The 21,767-nt window shown below is 35.5% G+C and overlaps 4 protein-coding genes and 1 pseudogene across 13 annotated transcripts in view; 3 read left to right on the top strand and 2 right to left on the bottom strand.

Annotated features, from left to right (window-relative positions):
• Positions 1 to 1,437, top strand: part of Vps4 (vacuolar protein sorting 4) — a 28,636-nt gene extending 27,199 nt beyond the window's left edge. For all 9 annotated transcript variants that reach the window (XM_073977449.1, XM_073977448.1, XM_073977450.1 and 6 more), the window contains 2 exons: positions 515 to 658; positions 720 to 1,437. In XM_073977449.1, the coding sequence (XP_073833550.1) occupies positions 515 to 658; positions 720 to 821 (246 nt within the window). In that variant the 3' untranslated portion in view covers positions 822 to 1,437. The remainder of the gene's footprint in view (positions 1 to 514; positions 659 to 719) is intronic.
• A 10-nt stretch (positions 1,438 to 1,447) lies between these two features.
• On the bottom strand, positions 1,448 to 3,559 carry LOC141399199 (EP300-interacting inhibitor of differentiation 3-like). Its single transcript, XM_073977459.1, has 3 exons — positions 3,403 to 3,559; positions 2,619 to 3,343; positions 1,448 to 1,750 (listed from the first exon to the last, which is right to left on the bottom strand). Exons 1-3 carry the CDS (start codon positions 3,476 to 3,478, stop codon positions 1,634 to 1,636), a joined length of 918 nt encoding a protein of 305 aa, XP_073833560.1. The 5' UTR covers positions 3,479 to 3,559; the 3' UTR covers positions 1,448 to 1,633.
• Positions 3,560 to 11,806: 8,247 nt separating this feature from the next.
• Positions 11,807 to 12,912, top strand: LOC141399203 (uncharacterized). Its single transcript, XM_073977467.1, has 2 exons — positions 11,807 to 11,861; positions 11,962 to 12,912. Exons 1-2 carry the CDS (start codon positions 11,838 to 11,840, stop codon positions 12,604 to 12,606), a joined length of 669 nt encoding a protein of 222 aa, XP_073833568.1. The 5' UTR covers positions 11,807 to 11,837; the 3' UTR covers positions 12,607 to 12,912.
• A 3,031-nt stretch (positions 12,913 to 15,943) lies between these two features.
• LOC141398471 (transmembrane 9 superfamily member 3-like) lies at positions 15,944 to 17,626 on the top strand (annotated as a pseudogene).
• Positions 17,627 to 17,666: 40 nt separating this feature from the next.
• LOC141399205 (uncharacterized) lies at positions 17,667 to 18,838 on the bottom strand. 2 transcript variants are annotated; one of them, XM_073977473.1, is made up of 4 exons: positions 18,820 to 18,838; positions 18,390 to 18,499; positions 18,117 to 18,316; positions 17,667 to 18,050 (listed from the first exon to the last, which is right to left on the bottom strand). In XM_073977473.1, the coding sequence occupies exons 2-4, from the start codon at positions 18,463 to 18,465 to the stop codon at positions 17,922 to 17,924; spliced, it is 405 nt and encodes a 134-aa protein (XP_073833574.1). In that variant the 5' UTR covers positions 18,466 to 18,499; positions 18,820 to 18,838; the 3' UTR covers positions 17,667 to 17,921. The 2 variants fall into 2 exon arrangements, with proteins under 2 accessions (XP_073833574.1, XP_073833573.1); XM_073977472.1 differs by lacking the exon at positions 18,820 to 18,838 and adding an exon at positions 18,703 to 18,732.
• Positions 18,839 to 21,767: the final 2,929 nt, after the last annotated feature.

A 21,767-nucleotide genomic window follows, 5' to 3' on the forward strand; every position in this document is an offset into this window, starting at 1 on the left:
TCCAAAGAAGCACCCTTTCTTTCAGGAAGGGTCTATAGAAGCACCTTTTTTTCAAGAAGGGTCCATAGAAGCACCCTTTCTTTCAGGAAGACTCCATAGAAGCACCCTTTCATTCAGAAAGGTTTGAAAGAACACACTTTATTTTAAAAAGGTTCGAAAGAAGAACCCTTTCTTTTAGAAAGTTACAAAAGAAACACTCTTTCTTTGGGAAAGATTCGAAAGAAACACCCTTTCTTTGGAAAAGGTTCAAAAGAAGGACCATTTCTTTCAGAATGTGTCGAAAAAAGCACCCTTTCTTTCTATAAAGGCGCTCTCTAAGTCGTCTATAGAGATCACCTTTATGTTGCCCATAAAGGTCTCCTATAAAACCCCCCATAACGTCGTCGTTAAATACTGCATTTAGGTTAACTAGAGTTTAGATTTGAAGATGTCCCTTAGTTCATCTATAAATACTCCCTTCTGATCCTCGGTTATAAAAAGTTTTGAATTTAACCTATTTTATTTTTCATTTCAGCGTGTCACTGGCCCCTCTCCCACAAACAAGGAAATCATATGTGACGATTTGTTAGTACCCTGCTCACCAGGTGATGATGGTGCCATTGAAATGAGCTGGGTAGATGTGCCCAGTGATAAATTGTTTGAGCCACCTGTAACAATGGTAAGTCAGAACTTATTTTAAACACTTGGCCTATCAAAACTAACATCTCTTTCAATTTCAGCGCGACATGTTGAAATCTTTGTCTCGCACGAAACCAACTGTCAACGATGATGATTTGATAAAACTGCGTAAATTCACAGAAGACTTTGGCCAAGAAGGCTAAGCGAACTAGAACAAAAGGAAACAGAAATGTAATGAAGCGGGTTAAACTAAATGTTATTTAACGAAAATCTTAAACGATATTAAGCTCTTATTTGTTTTTTACGTCTACTTTTTAAATACATATATAATTTATCGTCCTGCATTGTATTTGTTGATAAAATTTTTCACAACATTCATTTAAAACAAAACGCGAGCTATTATATTATTTTTCGCTTTAAAACTTAATTTTGTATCACGTATAACGATTTATGCAACAACAACAAAAAAGATAAGAGTGTTTAACAGAATGAACAAGGAAACTGATTCTCAGAAAATGATCACATAAAAATACATATGTACGTATATTTTTATACTATAGCCCGATAAATAAACAAAATCAAAGTCAGAATTAAGGGGCTTTAAAGAAAAGAAAAAATCGCAAATTGTTTAAACTATTTAATGATAAGTTTTGATTTGAAACCCTTAACAAAAAATCTCTTAAATAGTCGGCCTTTTTCATTTGGTATTAAAACATGATTTCTTTTAAAGTTTAAACAAATTATTGCCTATTTATCATCAGAAAAAAAATAAAAATAATCTACAACAATAATCATAAGACAAAATTATAAAAACAAAAACAATATATCGTTTTCTGTGTTCTTAGTTTTTTATTTTATTTTTAAAAAAATACTAAAGGTAATACAAATAGGTACACAGGTAAGTAACAGTTGTAGACTTTTTTTAAAACAATACATATTTATATACTAATTTAATTTTTTAAAAAATACATTGAGAATGTCATGGTTCGTAGAATGTTTATTTTGGTTCCTTGTGCTAATCACTATCCTCATCATCATGTCTACTGTAGTCATTATCGTTGTCGTTATGCTCCTCTATATCGCTTGGTATATTTAGCATAGGCTCTCGGATTTTATAGATATCAATCATTCTCTGGAAAGAAAAGACAAAATAAAATAGGTCGTCTATAAAGACTTACATTGACGGCCTTTACGCCGTTATAGATACCATCATTAGCTCGTCCATAAAAACGACCCTTTCTAAAAGAAACGGTACTTCTATAGCCGCTTTCTGAAAGAAAGGGTGCTTCTATAGACCCTTTCTAAAAGAAAGGGTGCTTATGTAGACCCTTTCCGAAAGAAAGGGTGCTTCAAAAAACCTTTCCGAAAGAGAGGTTGCTTCTAAAGAAGCTTTCCGAAAGAAATTGTGCTTCTAAAGACGCTTTCCGAAAAAAGGGTGCTTCTAAAGACCCTTTCGGAATAAAAGGGTGCTTCTATAGGCCCTTTCCGAAAGAAAGTAAGCTTTTAAAGACACTTTCCGAAAGAAAGGGTGCTTCTAAAAGCCTTTCCGAAAGAAAGTATGCTTCTAAAGACCCTTTTCGAAAGAAAGGGTGCTTCTAAAGACACTTTCGGAAAGAAAGGGTGCTTCTAAAGACACTTTCGGAAAGAAAGGGTGTTTTTAAAGACACTTTCCGAAAGAAAGGGTGCTTCTAAAGACCGTTTCCGAATGAAGGGGTGCTTCTAAAGACCCTTTCCGAAAGAAAGGGTGCTTCTAAAGACACTTTCGGAAAGAAAGGGTGCTATTAAAGACACTTTCCGAAACAAAGGGTGCTTCTAAAGACCCTTTCCGAAAGAAAAGGTGCTTCTAAATAACCTTTCCGAAAGAAAGGGTGCTTCTAAAGAACCTTTCCGAAAGAGAGGGTGCTTCTAAAGACCCTTTCCGAAAGAAAGGCTGGTTCTATTGATTTGTGAATTTCTTATCAAATAGCCATCGCAAGCAAAAATTACATTTCCCCTCTTACCTTTACCAAATCCATATTCAGCGAACATATCGATTGTGATGTATCCGGTTGGGCCTCAATTTCATCTTTGGTAGCTAATCGAACATGAGGTAACCCATCAGCAGCACATTCAATGGCTATATTACCATCGCGCGCCAAAAATGCCATTTGGAAGGCATTTTCCACAGTATTCATAAAGTCATGGGGATCTATAATCAATTTATAATATGGTATCGGTTGCCGTCGATTGGCGCGAAAGATATCATCAAGTTGTTTTTGTAAGATATTAACTTTTTCAGCACCACGGTCATCACGTTTCAGTTGTTTAATTGTTTCAGGTTTTTTCTCTTGTGTAAGGACGGTACGTCGCCGTTGTTGGCGTTCCTTCACAATACGTTCTTTGGGCTCTATGTCCGCAGCACCGAGCATCGATGATTTGGTGGCCACCGATTTCGAACATGCCAAAGCGATTCGGGTTATATCTTGCCAGTTTTCAGTGTCATTGTGGCAAATTAAGGCACTTATGGCATTTTGATACATTCCATCATTGAACTCCGAACTGGCCTGCAACAGCTTCGATATGGATTCATGGGTACTTTTGAGAATCTGAGCATCCAGCACTACTTCACTGGTATTTTCCAGCTTATCACCAATACTACCTTCCTTGTGAATATTATCATTCTGTTCTATAATGTTGCGCAGGGCTGAGCATGTTTCACTTTCTTCGCAGGTTCCAATATTCTTATCTGCAAAACGACAATTGTAAACAACGCAAATTTCATTACAGAGGAGCGGGATAACTTACTAATATTACTAAGCTCATCGATTAGTAATTTATAACGTTGTTTGCGATCTGTCGACTGACTTGCTGTTTGATCCATTTTATTTTTTAAATAAATCTATTTGTTTACAAACTAAAAACACGAACGAAACATAGCAGAACATCTGGCAAGGTTTGCCAGTGTTGCCACACAATACCGACGGCAAACTGCTAAACATAAGCTGTGTTCCTTTACTTACCTGATGTTACCATTTTTACCATTTCGTCGGTGTCATGCTTAAGTGTTCCATACGCCATTTGCCTGATTCGAGAAAAACTCAAGTTAATGTTTAAGGCCATACAGGATAAAAATGGTGAAATAATGCAATACTTTAAGAGCTCAGTTCTACTTAACTAAACTTATAGAATATATCAGTAGTTTATTTTAGTCCGATATCTGTGATAGTCTAGAAGTTATGGCCAATTTGTATAATTGCAAAAAGTTGCTGAATTGTTCCATGGAATCTTTTTTTCGTGTTTTTGGCAGTTTGTGTCACATGGTACACGTTTTGTCACATTTCAACCAGAACACTTTTTATCAATTGTGTTCCACCTCCCTTGTATGAATTGCTACTGTGGAGTTTAAAAATCAGGACTTTAAATGAAACATTTATTTTTCTCATATAAATACAATAAGAACCATAATTTTAGGTTTCCTTAACACTTATTTAAGGGACTGCCTCCACTTATCACTACTTTTTTGTGGTAAAAATTTCGATCGGACAAAATGGATTGATATTTTGCATTTCTAAGGTAACATACAACATTTAAACACGTTTTTCTTATAATACCATTTTTGTAGTCGGTGTCCACACTAGCTTCACGTCGAATGGACGTTTTTGCATATATTTTGTGGACTTGCACCAAAATTTTGTCTTTAAACTAGGGATTTTTTGTTTAAACGATTGATACATTTTCGTTTTCATATAACAATACAATATTCAAAAATATTTGGATTTAGAAACTACTATTCTTCAGTTTTTAAGTCAAGTCCTTTAAAACAATTTGTTCCATACGCCACATTATACGTAACTTGGCAAAAATGGGCAATTTTATGTTCCAAACGCCATCATTTTTGGTGCGGAACAATTCGCTTTTGTCATTTTTTGTTCCATACGCCAAACGACATGGATATGGAACTAAAAAGTTCAAAGTTGTTATGTTCCATACGCCAGTCTTTATGGATATGGAACAAAACGACAAGATTTTTTGGGTCACAAAGCGGATATGGAACATAATGGGATCTGAATATCTCAGAAACTATAAGAGATAGAGAAAAACCGACCAACAAATCTGAAAGAGCATGGTTCAAAACCTTGTACGGTACCTTTATCTCAAAATGTCAAAAATGGCGTATGGAACACTTAAGCATGACACCGACGATTTGTTACCATTTTTAACCTGCAAAGCGTTCCTTAACCCCGAAAAGTGGTAAAACTGGAAGCAATTTGTAAGAGAGTGCGAGGGGAGAGAGAGCGAAAATGGTTTTCTCTTCTACTACAGGCTACCAGCAAAATTTCTACAGGTAAAAAATGGCAGAACTGATTTTCGACTTTTGTTTGACGATTATTTCGCAATGAAGAAAAAAAGGCCTGCGTAGTCCCAATTTACATTGGGCGAGTTTACTTGCGGCAATTGTCAGTTTGTAGGTGAGAGAGGGTGCTGAGAGGCAAAGGGCTACACAGGGATGCCAGATAAGTTTGGTCCAAAATCGGCACTTTTCGGGTGCCAAAATCGGCAAAATCGGCAAAAATTTTTCAAAATCGGCAAAAAATCGGCAAATTAAATAACGTTTATTTCAGTTCAAATTATTGCTATATTTAATAAGGATAAGTTAAAAAATAACATTTTAAGTGCAACAAAACAATTAACAATTCATAAACCAAGGCAATAATTCAAAATATGTATGAATATAAATGGTTTTACCATATGCATATGTAGTATATATTTATAAGTACGTGTATGTATATATGAAATCAATATATTTTCAATTCCGTCAAGCTAAACAAAACGTATACAAATATTGTCTTAAGAGGTTATTAATAAGGTGATTGTTTTTATACCCTCAGCATTTATGCTTACGAGGGTATATAAACTTTCATACGGGCAAAATTTACCTCATCGAAATAATGGTTTTAGACCCCAAGTATGTTTGGACGAAATAGCCTGAGAGGTGTGAAAGCCCTTATGGCACCATAATTCTCGAACTGATCAACCGATTCCAAAAGTTATACGATGACCCACTGAAATGACTAGTGGGCGCGATATTTATCGAAAAGATATAACTCTCAAAATAAAATCCACTTCCCTAATGGACTATGTCGGTCCATTCCATTAAGTCCCACCTCCACACATCGGCAAGTTCAAATGTCTAAAAATGGCCACATAATTCTGAAAAGATCTTAAAAAAATTCGATCTGTCCGTAGAAGAAAGTTTAAATTCACATAGGCTGAGGGTATACCTCTGTCAGCAAAGCCGACTGACACTTTCTTACTAGTTGTATTGGAATTTTGAAATGTTGGTTTACAATTAAATTAAATTTCTGTAATAAATATTTGAATTAAAGTTTTGTAACAAATCATTTTTAACAGTTATAACAGTTAGACTTATTTAATTTTAAGTAGTCTTTAGTAAAGAGAACTCCTTCCATCGAGTCCCTAACTAATCGATCTCGGTACTTGTTTTTATTTAAATTTACTTGGATAGAAACTCTTTCCACATTTGCTGAAGAATGTGGCAAGACTTAAACATGTTTATAAATTTGGACAAAATAGGAAATAATGATTCAGAATTTGCACTAATTCACACATTGTTTTCCACAATTCTAGCAACTCTACGTTTTTATCTTTAAACAAATTTTTGAAATTTAAACGTGAAAGTTCGCGTGATTCTTGTTTTTCGTTTATGTTTATAAAGCATTCGTATTCCTTCCGAAAAATGAATCTTGTGTGCCATTTATTATAAAACTTTGATTTATTGAAGCTAGGCACTTAAATTTATTTTTAAAATTAAACCACTAACCCACTTTTCGACAATTTCGTTTTTGAACAATTTCCTTGACGTATATACTGAAGTACACGTTATAGTAATCAACAAAATTCAAACTGTTTTTATAAAATGTTAAAAAAAATTATTATTATTATTAATCAAACTACTCTTGACGATATAGTTGTCTTTGTTATTGTACCAAATTAGTTCTAGCAACCACGATTTTCATACAAAATGGAAATTGTATGTGAACAAGTTGCCTTAACTAAAAATCGGCATTTTAGGGGTAAAAATCGGCATTTCTATTTTTTTGGACTAAAAATCGGCAAAATGCCGATAAATCGGCAAATCTGGCATCACTGGGGCTACCATATGCCTCACCTCTCTCTCCTACAAAATGACAACTGCCGCAAGTAAACTCGCCCAATGTAAATTGGGACGTACATAAGCTGCCTTGCCTGCTTACCTTGCTTACTTCTGATAAAAGAGTAAAAAAGAAAAGGGCAACCCAGTTCGAAATTTCCTCGGCCTTCTTTATTCTTTTATTTTTATTATGTCAAAAATGAAGCAGGAAAGCAAGGCAATCAGGCAGAGCGGCTTATGTACGCATGCCTTCAGGCAGAGCGGCTTATGTACGCATGCCTAAAAACAGAAGAAACAGAAGAAAAAGTCGAACGCTGACAAAACTAAATGAAATAAAAGATGAAAATTGATTTTTTTATGTTTCTTTTTGACATTGCTGCCAGATCTACCATTTTTCCGTTCCTTTACTTTACTCGTAAAAATGTTCATGAGAGAGCAATTTTGACACATTTCTCTTTTACCACTCTTACCATTAAAAAAGTAAAGGAACAAAGCTCTAAATAACGACGGGACGTAAACAATTATTCCACCCATGGAGAAATAATAAGGTGGCGTAAAATGACCAGATGATTGTTTTCAATCTGTCAAATTTTTTGTTATTGTGAATAAATTGTATGAAAACGTAGACAAACATTTTGACATATTGAAGATTTTTTGGCCAAAACAGAGTTGTATTTGTGCTACTTACGTGACCCGTTATGGGTACTTTACACGATATGTTTTTTACATATGAGTTGTCACTTTGCATATACATTTTGTATGGCAGATGTGACAACTCATATGCAAAATACATATCGTGTAAAGTACCCATAAGAGGTAGTTTACACAATCTATCAATGTCAAATGACACGAAATAAAAGCATTTGGTTGATCCCTACCCGCCGCTGCCGACGGCATCGGGTTCTTTCGTACCGGATTGACTGGAACAACACAAAATCATCGTTCCGGCCAGCGGCTGCCACCTCAGTGTACATACATATGTTTGTATTTGTTTCGTTTTTCTGTGTTGGGAGCAGCATATCCCATCCCGGAATGCCTGCTCCGAATTCTTTTGGTCCAAGCCGGAACGGAGCAAAACCCAGGGACTTTGTTGCTGCGTGAACACAGTCCCCAGTGGGTCGTCGTCGGATTACGAGACTCCCTCTTCGTCTGATTACGAAACTCCCCCGCAGTCCCCTAGACAACAACCGCACACGCAGCCTTTAACACCAGCCGTTGTTGTCCAATCCCCGAAAATGCAGCCTTTTTGCAATTGAATTGCAATGGACTCCGAGGTAAGATCGAGGAGATAGTAGATTTTATGAGTCGGAAGAACATCAAGGTCGCGGTGGTGCAAGAAATCAAGCTGAACGACAACCACAGCTTAGTGCATTGTGATGGTTACAATGTGCTAAGGAAAGATCGCACCAGAAGTGGAGGTGGGGGATTAGCTTTCCTATTGCACCAGTCTGTCCAATACAGACCTATCTCGCTTGAGCCTGTCTCTAATGACCCGTACATGGAATGTAAGGGGGTAGCAGTCAGATGTGGAACTGTCGAGATAGAGTTGCTGAACGTATACATCCCGCCGAGAAATAGCTGCATCTCAGATTATAGGCCTGACATTAGCCCGCTCTTGGAAGGTCATAATCGTCTGGTCCTGGGGGACTTTAATTCGCATCATGAGATGTGGCATTCGGCCCTCGGAAAAGACCAGAGAGGTATAGCGCTGGCGGAGCAGATTGATAGCTCCACGTTTTGCACGGTCCATGAGGACGCCCCTACCAGAATTAGAGGAGAGTGTCACAGTTCGCCAGACATAACCATTGTGTTACCTGGTCTGACAAATGACGTTACCTGGCAACCCGTCATTTCGCTTGGATCGGACCATCTCCCTATAATTGTCTCCATTAGCAGACCACTCGACTTTATCACCAACGGTTAAGTCAATCTCGAACCCTGAAAGAAAGGAAGATAGGACCTCAGTCACGATTCCGTAAGCAGCACATCACGACAACAGCGCTGCACGCCATTACCACATATATCTGTCAACGACTCAACCAGAGACGGCCGTGCGATAGAACAGTGGAGGTGGCGCTTGATATCAAAAGCATTTGATACAGTCAGGCACTCGACGCTGTTTGAGGACATTGAGCACACAACCCTCCGGCCAAGCTTGAAACGTTGGATAGTCAACTATATGTATGGACGCCAGTCGTACGTAGAATTCAGGAATAAGAAGTCCAAACAACGTAGAGTGAAACAGGGAGTCCCCAAGGTGGAGTAATATCTCCGGAACTGTTTAAACTCTTCCTCTCCTGTATTCCGCCCCCTCCAGATGGCATCGAGATCGTAAAGCTGAAAACACAAAGTTTTGTTTCGTTTTGGCCGTTTTTACACTGTTCGGCATGATGTCGAAAAATTCAAATTCATTTGAAATAAATGGTTTGTTCCAGTACTGCAAGAATCTACTAATTGTTACTATTTTTTTCGATAACATAAAGGAAAAAATGTTATCGTAGTAAAAACTAGTAGCTTCTGGCAGGTTCTGGAACAGAGCAATATGGGGCTTTGGTGTCAGCGTCGCCTTGTTGTTGTTGTTTTTTGCTCAACGCCCAATACAAGATGTTAATCCAACGTTGGATGTGTTTTCAGCTTTACGTTTGCGGATGATTGCACGATCCTGGCGTCGGAAACTATCCTGATGACATCTGTAGGAGACTGAATTATTTAACCGATCTTACCACCTTTTTCCATTCGAGGAATATGCAGATTTCCGCCACAAAATCAACAGCCACTCTATTCACCACATGGACAGCGCAGTTTGGACGTGAGTTGAATATCGTGGTCGACGGTAGCAGAATTCCGACCACAAACTGCCCTAAAATTTTAGGGGTCACATTCGACACTACATTCACGTCGTGCGCACACGCCACAGCTATCTGCGACAAGCTGAAAAGTAGGAACAAGGTCCTCAAGTCCCTAGCCGGCAGCACTTGAGGTGCAGATAAAGAAACCTTGTTGACCACATATAACGCGATAGGTCGGTCTGTGGTAAGCTATGCGGCTCCAGTCTGGTCCCCGAGATTATGTGATACGAACTGGAAAAAGATTCAAACTTTCCAGAATGCCGCACTGAGAACAGCAACAGGGTGCCTCCTCAAATCTTCAGTGGGCCATCTACATGAGGAGGCAAAGATTCTTCCAGTAAAGCAACACAATGAGATGCTTTCGTTGCAGTACCTGCTTGGATGTTACCGTGTGAGCCATCCAAAACACCGTCTTCTAGGTAGGCCCGACACATTCAGGCAGATCAGGAAGGATATCCATGGTCTAGAGGGAGAGGTCCAACGATACAGGAGATAACCCCTAGATCAACAAGAATATCAAGCAGGTTTGAATAGCATTCACACGGACGCGGTTGCCATGGCCTTAAGTAATTATTGTGTGAATAAAGTACTAAGAGTACGTCCCCCATCTATCGCAGCTGAGGAGGGTCAGCTGCCACGACAAACCACAGTAGTTTTGACTTAACTACGACCGGGTTATTGCAGTCGACTAAAATTCTTATTGGGCGGAAATCGATCGCGCCGTTCAAGACATCTACCCAGTATGCGGCATGGGCCCGCACGACACAGAACACCTTTTCAACTGCTCCGCCAAACCTACCCATCTAACTCCAGTGGATCTGTGGCTATATCCAATCGAAACTGTCATTTCTCTGGAACTGGAGATAGACCCAGAGCCAGATTGAACAGAGGAACGAACATACAAACATAATAAAAAACACTGTTACAACAACATAATTTCCTCATAAGAGAAATGAGAAACAAGAGTGTATACATTTCGAAAAATTTGTTATAAAATAAAAAAAATACAAACTAAAGTTGCGAAAATTTGTTCGGTAATTTACAAGAAGGACATTTTTAATGGAGTGGAGTTCATGCTGAAATCTGAGCTAGTGATGGGAATGCAACATAAAAAACCTTTAGAATGATGAAGCAAAATCAGTTGCGCTCGGTATAAATGGAGAACGGAAGAAATACACTCAATTTCCAAGTCCCGGTCCACACTAGAGTGATTTCATTGAAAAAATTGCATGAAATTATGCGTCTCTAGATCGACTTCCATAGTAGAGTAAAATCATAAAATGGCTGTAGTGGGGAATTCGATTTAAGAACACATAATTTCATGAATTTTTTTAATGAAATTCACGCTAGTGTGGACCGGGACCAATGAATTAATTGGGAACATTTTATAATTTGTGTTTAGGTATGTATGTATCATGGTACAAATACACAGGTAGCCGCATCGGAAATTGTTGGTAACATAATGTGTCAAAATTTGACATCAATTCAATGCAGTTGACACATTATGTTACCATCAGCTGGCATGATAATGCTACCTGTATTATTGTACCATGGTATGTATATAATAAAGTTCTTAATATTCTTGTTTTACTCCATGGTTCTTCATTCTTCTGGGATATTTCGCAATGGCTCTCATTTAGATTGATTAAAAACACAATACGAAGAGTACCTTTAAATTCAGTCTAAAACACTACATAAAAAGCTGTGATTTGGATCGAAAATGGAGTGCATCCTAGATGCGCGCTCCCTTGTAAAATTCATAAAGCTGAAAACAGGTACAACGTTTGATTAAAGTTTTGCGTTGGGCGTCGAGAAAAAAACAACAACAACAGGGCGACGACGACACCGAAGTCCAGCATTTATGTGTTTGTCGGCATATACATATTTCAAATGAATTTAGCTGAAAACAGATACAAGGTTTGATTAAAGTTTTGCGTTGGGCGTCGAGAAAATAATTTGGAGAAAGTAGCACTTGGAAGTGACACAAAGTCTGCTGATAGAAAGAACGAAGCTGAAATAGAGGTATGTTCCAAAAGTATTTTTGATTATATCTCGCGGCATGTTTTATGTTTTTTCTTTTCTTTTTTTTCGTATTTGAAAATTTTTTCGTGAAAGAAGGCCTTGCCTGCAGAAAAATTTTTTATGAAAGCAGGCCTTGATTTCAGAAAATATTTTCATTTATTTTCAAGACGTCTAAAAGAAAAGAAAAAACATAAAACATGCCGCGAGATATAATTAGAAACGTAAGTATCTGTATAATATAATTAATTTTAATATGATAATTAATTTTTAATATAATTTTTTTTAATTAATTTTAATTATTCTTTTCTTTTTATTTTTCAGGGAACAATTTCCGAGTACCGCACTACAGTTAAAAAATGCAAGAATGGCAAAGAAACGGTGTCCACCACCAAAACTTCGAGGCCGGCGGACTTTTTTTGTTCATGTGTCCTGTGCGCGCAGCAGCAGCAGGCAATGGAACAGGACGACGAGGGCGAACGACGCCGTGTGAAGGAGGATGGCGAACGACGTCGCGTAAAGAGGGAGACTGGTGGCCAGGATAATGCGGTGAATGTGGTTGCTTCCATCGACTTGACGTTGGAGGACGAGTTGGAGCCGCTGCAACAACAACATTTACTGGAAGTCCAGCAACAGTTGCAGCAACAACAACAGATGCAACAACAACAACAGCAGATGCAAAATCAACAGCATCAGTTGGAAATTAAAAAAATTCATGATCATTATTTGCAACAGCTGCAGCAGCTACAACAGCAGATAATTCAGCTGCAACAACAACAGCTGCAACAACAACAGCAGCAACAACAACAGCAGCAACAACAACAGCTGCAACAACAACAGCAGCAACAACAACAACAAATTTGGATTTGGTGGACGAGCCGATGGGGAAGGACAATGAGGAAGAAGATCGGCTGCTTTCCGAGGAACTTTAATGTTTTTTTTTTTTCAATTTTTTTATATATATATTAATATTATATCTATATTATTATAATTATTATTCATTCTTTATTCATTTATTATTATTATAATTAATATTTTTTCATTCATTGCTATTTTTTTTCCATTCATTGATTCACATGCGTACTAATAAAAAATTAACTTCCTAATTTTTATTTGTTTTCTTTGACAAAGGGTTTATGGGAGCACCATTTCTTTCAGAGAACTGTTGAAGATTTTGAAATGTCACCTTTTGATAGAAGTTTGCAATATCACAAAGAAAAGAATCTGCTAAAAGTGAGCAATATAACCCTAGATTTTCAAAAATTTAATATGCTGATTATATCGACACCTCCAAATAATAGTATGCTAAGTGCTCAACAAGCAGAATACAATGTACTATATAAAATTAAAATCTAAGATGGCGTATAACTTAGGTTTTATCAACGTTCAATTTCTGTTCGGGTTGTCCGATCATTACCAGAATTTAAGTTAAAGGACGTTACATATAAAAATGTAAAGAACTTGAAAACATGCTAAGTCGACTTAGCATACTATTGTTTGGAGGCGTCGATATATACAGTATTGTCTCTATAATCTGGATAACGCCCTCCCAAGAGAGTAACAAAGACAGGTTTTTGGAAATTCGAACTAAAAGTGTACGAAAAGTACTGATATAGAGTAAGAAAGGTGTACCAAAGGTATTAAGATTACTGTTAGAATTAGAATTGAGATATGGAGGTAACTTTAGAATTTGGTACTAAAGTTCGAGTTCGGTTGGAAAATGTGCATAAAATCTTCAAAATGCTCTAATAGCCCGTTTAGACTAGTCATTTTAAATCGACTCGATTTCTAAATCCAACTTTCAAATCATAGTTGTTTAGACTAGTCTAAAATGATATTAGATGCCAGTCAGCTGATCTTTGATTACGTATACATACGCGAATTTGCAAAAATAATTGCTTGAAAATTAAAAATGGAATGGAATACTGACAAAAATAATCTGACAAATTGCTATTAAATATGTTGTTTAGAATTTATATTAAATTAAAGCTACATCCATTTTATTTTTATTTAATATTTCTTCTATTTTTTCCGCTTCTGTTTGTTTTAGTGTTTACAGTTATTTGAAAAATGTAAATAATAGGGTTATGACTTTTTTACAACCTCATATTCCTGTGTCTTATTTTGATGAGTTTTTGCATAAGATTAGATAACATCTTAATTACAAAGTGATTCGATAGAAAAAGCTCACGCACAAAAATCTTTTAAAGCTTTTATAGATGAGCTTTTTGGAAAAAATTTTGCAGTCACTTTAAGCACATAAATAACTCAAAACAATCGTTAAAGCCACACGACATATCCAGAATGGCATAAGCCTTTGTTTCTCACCAATTTTATCGTCATTTTATTACATATATATCATTTTATATCATATATAGCTTTATTCCATGTATCACATAAATTGAAAATGCTTTGTGCGGATCCTTTTCAACATTTAAATGGAATAAAAATTATTTTAGTCATTAATAGGCAAAATGTAATTTATTCGTGCAACGTGAAAAAAATTTTGGAGCAAATTTTTTTTCATTTCATAGGATTTTCCAAAAAAAAAGAGAATTTTAATAATTAAATGGAATGAACTTTATTTTTGGCATTAATAGGTCAAAGTTCATTCACTCTCGCTACAGGAAATCATTTTTGAGAAAAAGGTCAAAAAGTCATAACCCTAGTAATTAAACGACACATGAACATAGTTGCCAATATTGGTACAGACTGCAATAGTTGCATTTTTAGGAGCAAAAAGCAGTGTTGTATATCAAAATATTTGGATTTAACATTTGATTTAAAACAAATCCAAGTTTTGAGTTGATTTAATTTTGTATGGTAAATCAGGGTGGATTTGGGTGGATTAAGCACTTAAATCGAGATAATGCCCTTAATCATCGTATAAGGGTATAGTCTAAACGGGCTATAAGTCTTCAAAATACCTCTTCTAATAAAAGTGGATTGAAGTAGACATTTTTTAAATAAAGCTTTTATATTCTCTGAGTAATCAAGGTCCAAATGTAAAGAAAATTGGACAGTAATATGAGAGAAGAATTCTGTGTATTGGTAAACCACAGCGCATCAAATAAATTTTAATAAATATTTTCTCTTACAAAATTTTTATAAATTTCCTCAAAATATTTTTTGTTTAGCCACTAAACGGATTTGTATAGTTTTCATTTTCATTTGAATTTTCGCGATGTTTAGATTACGTACATATTTTTATATATTTTTCGGATGCTTGGTGTATGTCTGTGATATGAGGTCGTAGTTTTGGAAATCCGAAATAAAAAAATATGGTAGCTGTGTAGGGGTGCGATACGGCAGATATGTTTTTACAGTGTTTTATTTAACTTGCCTTGGTGTGTGTTTAGACCAGGGGCGAGCTTCTTTGCTTAGATCGTATAGTGAGGGCGCCCACAGAGTTGTTTTTGCATTTGCTTTTCTCTCTCACGTACAGTGTAAATGGATGAAAACAAACAAAAACATAATGTAGTTGTTGCTTTTTTCACTCATACGTTCATACATGCCTTCGCTTTGGTTGTATTTCTGTGGTCGTCGCTGGTTTAGACAATACACGAATATGAAATCAAAACCAATATTGGTCCATTTTTACACTGTTTTACGGTGTTTTATCTAATTTCTAATTTTTCACACAGTTGCAGTTGACAAATCGAACTTAAAATTTGCACACATTTCAGAATTGGATGACAATACATGAATATGAAACCAAAATCAATATGGGTCCATTTTTTCCTGTACCTCCCATCCAGCGGTACCACTCGATTTAAGGTATTTTATCGTAATTTTAAGCCGGTATTGGCTGCTTTTTGACAACTAGGTACAGAAACGTACCTATTAAAAACAAGTAAGAAAAGTCTATAGTCGGACGGAGCCGACCATGGGATACCCTATACCACTATCCCTGGACAATTGCTCTCCACGGAACTTCTTTTCAATGATTGTGAAAATTTAATTATCTAATATCAGAGATGTAATGTATAATACTTATGCCCAAAACCAAAAAGTTATCTAGCGTGACAAAGACATTTTTGTAGCAGGAAAGGAAAATTTAGTTCACACAAACTAAAATGTAATGAAACCCACTTATGTAGCACTACTACTTCCGTTGTTTAACCGCTACGTTATTGAAATTTTTACCAATTTCATACAAAAGTTTCAGTCCATTTAACCCGCTAAGTATTATCTATTCTTCACGTTGGTTTGTACGCTTCTTCTTCATCATAAATTCAAACTTTGTTTAAATTTTTGCGGGTTATTATTTTGACCTATAGAGTCGCTACAAAATTGGAATGAATGAATGAATGTTCCCCAAAATGATGTGGAAGCAGCCTTCGAAGACATTGAAGATAGGCATATTTTCGCTGGCCTTATTAGTGGTCGATACGTAGAACCTTACTCTGAAAGACAGTTAAGAGTACTTAATGCTTACTTACTAAAGTCTAGAACAATGTATGAATCTTTGAGGGTAGACGAAAATGCTCCCATTCCCGCAGCATCATTTCTAGAAGCGCAGCTATCCAGAATAGATGTAGGTTTTGATGAACAAACAACAAATATTTTAAGGGATTTGTTCAATGAAATGCCTGAAAATGAAAGGCTATGTGTACTAACACTCGATGGAATGGAAGTACTATTTTTTGAAGATATGAAGCGTGTAGCATACGTCTTCCAAATACACGGTCTTCATCAAATTCTCTTATGAAGTGAATTGGAAGCCCAGCGTAGTGGAATTTAAGGATCGTTTCGACAAATATTTGGATCCGAATTTCTTCCAACATAGGGTAAGTTAATGAACAAGTGAATGCAAATGTTTTTAAACGTTGTTGCTTTGGGGTAGATTCAGAAAGATATATTGCATTTGTATCTGTACATTACAACAAGTCTATATAAAATATTTATGAAATTATGAATAAGAGTGTTCCTCTAATTGCGTTTTCTTTTCAGATTCACTGGTTTAGCATATTTAACAGTTTCATGATGGTCATTTTCCTCGTTGAAATTATGAATATAAGTTACCCTTTTTTGACAGACGTGGTTCAATGCTATCTACTGCTATATTCGTATATGCCGCAACATCTCCTATCAATGGCTACTTCGGTGGATCATTATATTCTGTGGATTCGTCAGATGTTGGTTTCTGCCTTTATGGTTCCGGTGTTTGTTTGTGCAACAGCCTTCTTTATAAATTTCATAGCCATTGGTTATCATGCTTCTAGAGCTATACCTTTTTGGTACAATGGTTGCCGTCACGTGTATATGCTTCTTTGTGATCTTACCACTTACGTTAGTTGGCACGGTCGTGGGGCGTAATTGTCGCGTTAATGCTGTCCCTAGACCTATACCAGAAAAGAAATGGTTCATGGAGCCGGCAATCATTATTTTATTGGGAGGTATTTTGCCTTTTGGTTCAATCTTCATCGAAATGTAAGTCATAAGTATATTTTACTGCGGTTGTTGCACAGTTTCCTTTTACTCTCCCGATTTCTTTTAGGTATTTTATATTTACATCGTTTTGGGCCTATAAAATTTACTATGTTTACGGGTTTATGTTGCTGGTCTTTACCATTCTGACCATTGTTACAGTATGCGTGACAATTGTATGCTCCTACTTCCTGTTAAACGCCGAAGACTACCGATGGCAGTGGACCAGTTTTATGTCTGCCGCCTCAACTTCGATATATGTGTATGCTTATTCATTTTATTACTTCTTCTTCAAAACCAAGTAAGTTTCAACTGAAATTGTATAATTTCTCTCAGTGTTTCTTATGTATTTATTTTCTATTTGACAGAATGTATGGCCTTTTCAAACCACATTTTATTTTGGATATATGGCGTTATTCAGTGGTGCTTTAGGTATAATATGCGGAACAGTGGGCTACATAGGCACAAGTGTTTTTGTACGTAAAATTTATTCCAATGTTAAAATAGACTAGATGCAATTTTTAGCTTTTCCAACCAAAAATGAGTAAAATAACTTAAACTCTCTCTCCTTTTCTAAACAACAAAAAATAAAAATGTTCTTGCTTCTCAACAATGACTTTATATACTTATAAAGAGAAAACTTTTTATAATTTACCTGTCACATATGCAAAATAATATTTATAATATTAGTATGTACAATTATTAATACAAAACAAATACAAGAAATGATGATAGATCAGTAATTTTGCCGTAATATTAATTTAAGTTTATGTACATTTAATTTTGCCTTAGTTAAAGTATATGTTTACGATTAGTTTATTCTAGAATTGCCTTGTGTGGGTTGTATTCCAAAGCTACAAAACATACATAAAGTGAGAATGGTTGCTTGCTTTACTGTTTAATTTTCTGCCAATGGAACATGCTAAAGCGGTTCGGGTTATATCTTGCCAGTTTTCAGTGTCATTGTGGCAAATTAAGGCACTCTGGGAGGAAAAAGTGTATGGTTATTATTAAAGAGCTGTATTAAAAAAAGGTGTTCCTCAACTTACTATGAACTCCGAACTGGCCTGCAACAGCTTCGATATGGATTCATGGGTACTTTTGAGAATCTGAGCATCCAGCACTACTTCACTGGTATTTTCCAGCTTATCACCAATACTACCTTCCTTGTGAATATTATCATTCTGTTCTATAATGTTGCGCAGGGCTGAGCATGTTTCACTTTCTTCGCAGGTTCCAATATTCTTATCTGCAAAACGACAATTGTAAACAACGCAAATTTCATTACAGAGGAGCAGAGGAAGAGGAGCGGGATAACTTACTAATATTATTAAGCTCATCGATAAGTATTTTATAACGTTGTTTCCGATCTGTCGACTGACTTGCTGTTTGATCCATTTTATTTTTTAAATAAAACCTATTTGTTTACAAACTAAAAACGAAATCGGCATTTTTTAATAAATGGCCTGTTCCTTTACTTTTGAAAGTGGTAAAAGTTGTAATCTGCTTCCATGAATTGTATGGTGTCTGAAGTAAAGGAACGCTTTTCGAGTAAAAAGTTGTAAAACTTGAAGATTCTTGAACGTAAAGTCTTTAGCTCTGTTCCTTTACATGCCTGAGGTTACCATTTCTTACCATTTTTAACCTGCAAAGTGTTCCTTTACTTTAACAAGCATACAATTTATATGATAGCAGATAACCACTTTTACCATTTTTGCCACTGTTACCATTTTTTAAAGTAAAGGAACAGACCATTTACCTAATTAACTGCGTGTTGCGTGTGCGTTCAAAAAAACAAAAACTAATGGTCTGTTCCAGTACTGCAAGAATCTACTAATTTTGACTATTTTTTCCGATAACATAAAGGAAAAAATGTTATCGTAGTAACAGAGCAAAAATACATGTATTTGTTTTTGTTGTCAATTTGAAATACATGTATTTTGTTTTTGTATTTTTGAACGCACACGCAACACGCATTTAATTAGGTAAAGGCTTTAAGGAACAGGGCTAAAGGAACAGAGCTAAATAAAGCCACCTAAACATAGCAGCATGGTTTAATAAGAAAGGTTAGCCAAAGCTTTATGTCAATTTAAATTTTTTCATTCGAGTATTCCTAAAACTTCAAAACAATATACACAAACTGTGTATGTGTGTGTGGTGTTTGAATAATATGTCAAACAATTTTAAAAACAATCGAATTCAATGATTTTTAAAATTATTTTTGGAACATTTGTATGGAAATAATTCGTCAGGTTATCATTAAAACTAACATTTTATCATATCTACAACTTGACTATGCGGAGAAACATTGGTCCTTCATTCATTTTTCGCGATTTTTATAAAATGCTCAAAATTGGTGTTGTAAACAAACGCACTTGTTGCTTAATTTTGAAGTTTTAGGAATTCAGGAAAAACAAGGGTTCTATAGATTTTTTTCATTTAAATCTACCTCTTTACTTATACCATGCATAGCAGAACATCTGGCAAGGTTTGCCAGTGTTGCAACACAATACCGACGGCACATTTTTTGCTATCATTCTTCAGTGAATGGATTTTGAGTTTAACATAATAGCTTTGTTCCCGTTCTTTTTAATAGTAAAACTAATAAAAGAGAGAAAAATTGTTGTCACACAAAAGTGTTTTCAAAAAGTTCGGGAACGCAAAAATGGAAAAGAACGTCAAAAAAGCTGGAACAAAGTCAAAGACGGCGTACCAGCCAATCAGACGCCGGCATCCTTGTTACTATTTTTTACACGCTCAAATTTGTCGAGTAAAAAGTTTTTAAAGAGAGCGTCATTCAGCGACATTTTTGTTTAAAGAGAAGTGAACATTTCACAACTTTTTTGTGTACGGGAACGGGGTTTCGGGTAAAATGTGTAAAAATTTTAAAAAATTTTAGTTCTGGAACAAAGCAAATGTAATTTAATGATATGAGCTTTGTTCCAGAATTAAAAAGTTTTTACAATTTTTACCACTTTTACACATATTGCGTTCCCGTACACAAAATGTATATGAAAATCGTTTACGACTTTTACAACTTTTACCACTTTATAAAGTACGGGAACAGGCCAAATGTCAATAACATTATTTCCTTTTATACGTTTTGTACGTATTTAACCGAATTTAACGATCCAATTGACACGGAATTCTTCTGGAATAGATCCTTGTGTTCAAACTTCGGTTTAACAATTACAAAATGTTCTAAAATTTATATTATATTTGAACCCTCTTAATGTAAACTACATACAGTGACTGTCACTAGACATTGTTTAGACATTCAAACTGGAAAGAAAATTTTTCTTCTCAATTTCTTTTAAAATTTCCTTGTTGTTTAGACACGGAAATCATGTTAGTGTCAATTTTATAATCTTTCTTATTCTTCTTCACATTCAGTTTCTCATTGCGCCGTTCAAAAACAAAGCGAAGGCAAAATTGTAATGAAAAGTAAAAATGGACGTGTGTGATAAACAATTAATTATTAAAGGAACCCTTGAATTGCATTTTAATTTTGATATTTCCACTTATTTCGAATTGTTTTTGCTTAAAAAAGTAGTTTTTCCAAATGATTCCAAATGATTTTTTTCAATTGTCTCCGCTGTTGTTTGTTTCTCGACAGAGAAAAAAAAGAAAGAAAATGCAAAAGCAAATCTGAAGCCAACTTCAGGTTGTATACGAAGAAAAATGAAACAAAACATAATTTGCAAGTACAGAGGTGTGTGTACCCCCTTTTATCCCTCTCTACTCCCTCGCCCATAAACTCAATTTTCTTTCCCATCAACTTTCCTTGTATAAGCACGGACCTAGAAATGATGCAACCTGAAATAAAAAAAATGTAAACGTTGATAACTTGGAAACGAGTTGAGATTTTTTAACAATTCAAAAAACAATTTTGTATGCCGAAGATTTGTCTTTAAGATGACATACAAAAATATTCCGTTTCCAATACCGTTATACTAAAATTTTACCGGAAAATAAAAAATGTGAGCATTAAAAATGATGCACCACAATAATCGATTAATAATTTCAAAATTTTTCGCTTTTTATGCAACTTTAGTAATCAGAATGGTGGAATTATTGGTTCCCTATCGTTTTCAGTAGTTTTGTCAATGAATTCGATAGAAAAAATTATATTCTTGACGTAATATTGGCGTACAGAAATAAAGCCCCAAACGGGAATGGAAAATGGGTGTTCTTACAATTTGAAAAATTGCCCCAATACAAAAAGGCCCCAAACTAGGAAATTTGGCCCCAAAAAAATATTGCAATTATGCCCCAAAATTTCATTGGGGCCAAAATGCATTTTTGAAATTGGGGTGCATTTGCAAAATGCATTATCACCCCAAACAACGAAAATGCAATTAGGCCCCAAAGTATGCATTCACGCCCCAAAATATTTATTCACTTAAATTTGGGGTGTAAATGAAGCCCTAAATTTGGGGTGTAATTTCAAAAAATATTTTTAAAGATATTCATTCAATAGTTTGTAATATGTAACTAATTATGGCTGTACTTTTTTATGCATGTTAAAGCCACCTAGAAACAAGCTCTTATTTTCAAGTGTACTAGCAGGCGTCTATGAATGTGATAAAAATAAAAATTTTAAATAAAATTAAAGACGATTGCGTAGGAATCGCAAAATCTTTGGGAAGTGGATCGTCGGTATCAAGTACCGTTCGTAATGTTTTTCAGAAACATTGTGA

Source organism: Musca autumnalis, unplaced genomic scaffold (genome assembly GCF_047663935.1).
Source record: "Musca autumnalis isolate F117 unplaced genomic scaffold, ASM4766393v1 scaffold_3, whole genome shotgun sequence".
In the NCBI taxonomy this organism is placed as follows: domain Eukaryota; kingdom Metazoa; phylum Arthropoda; class Insecta; order Diptera; family Muscidae; genus Musca; species Musca autumnalis.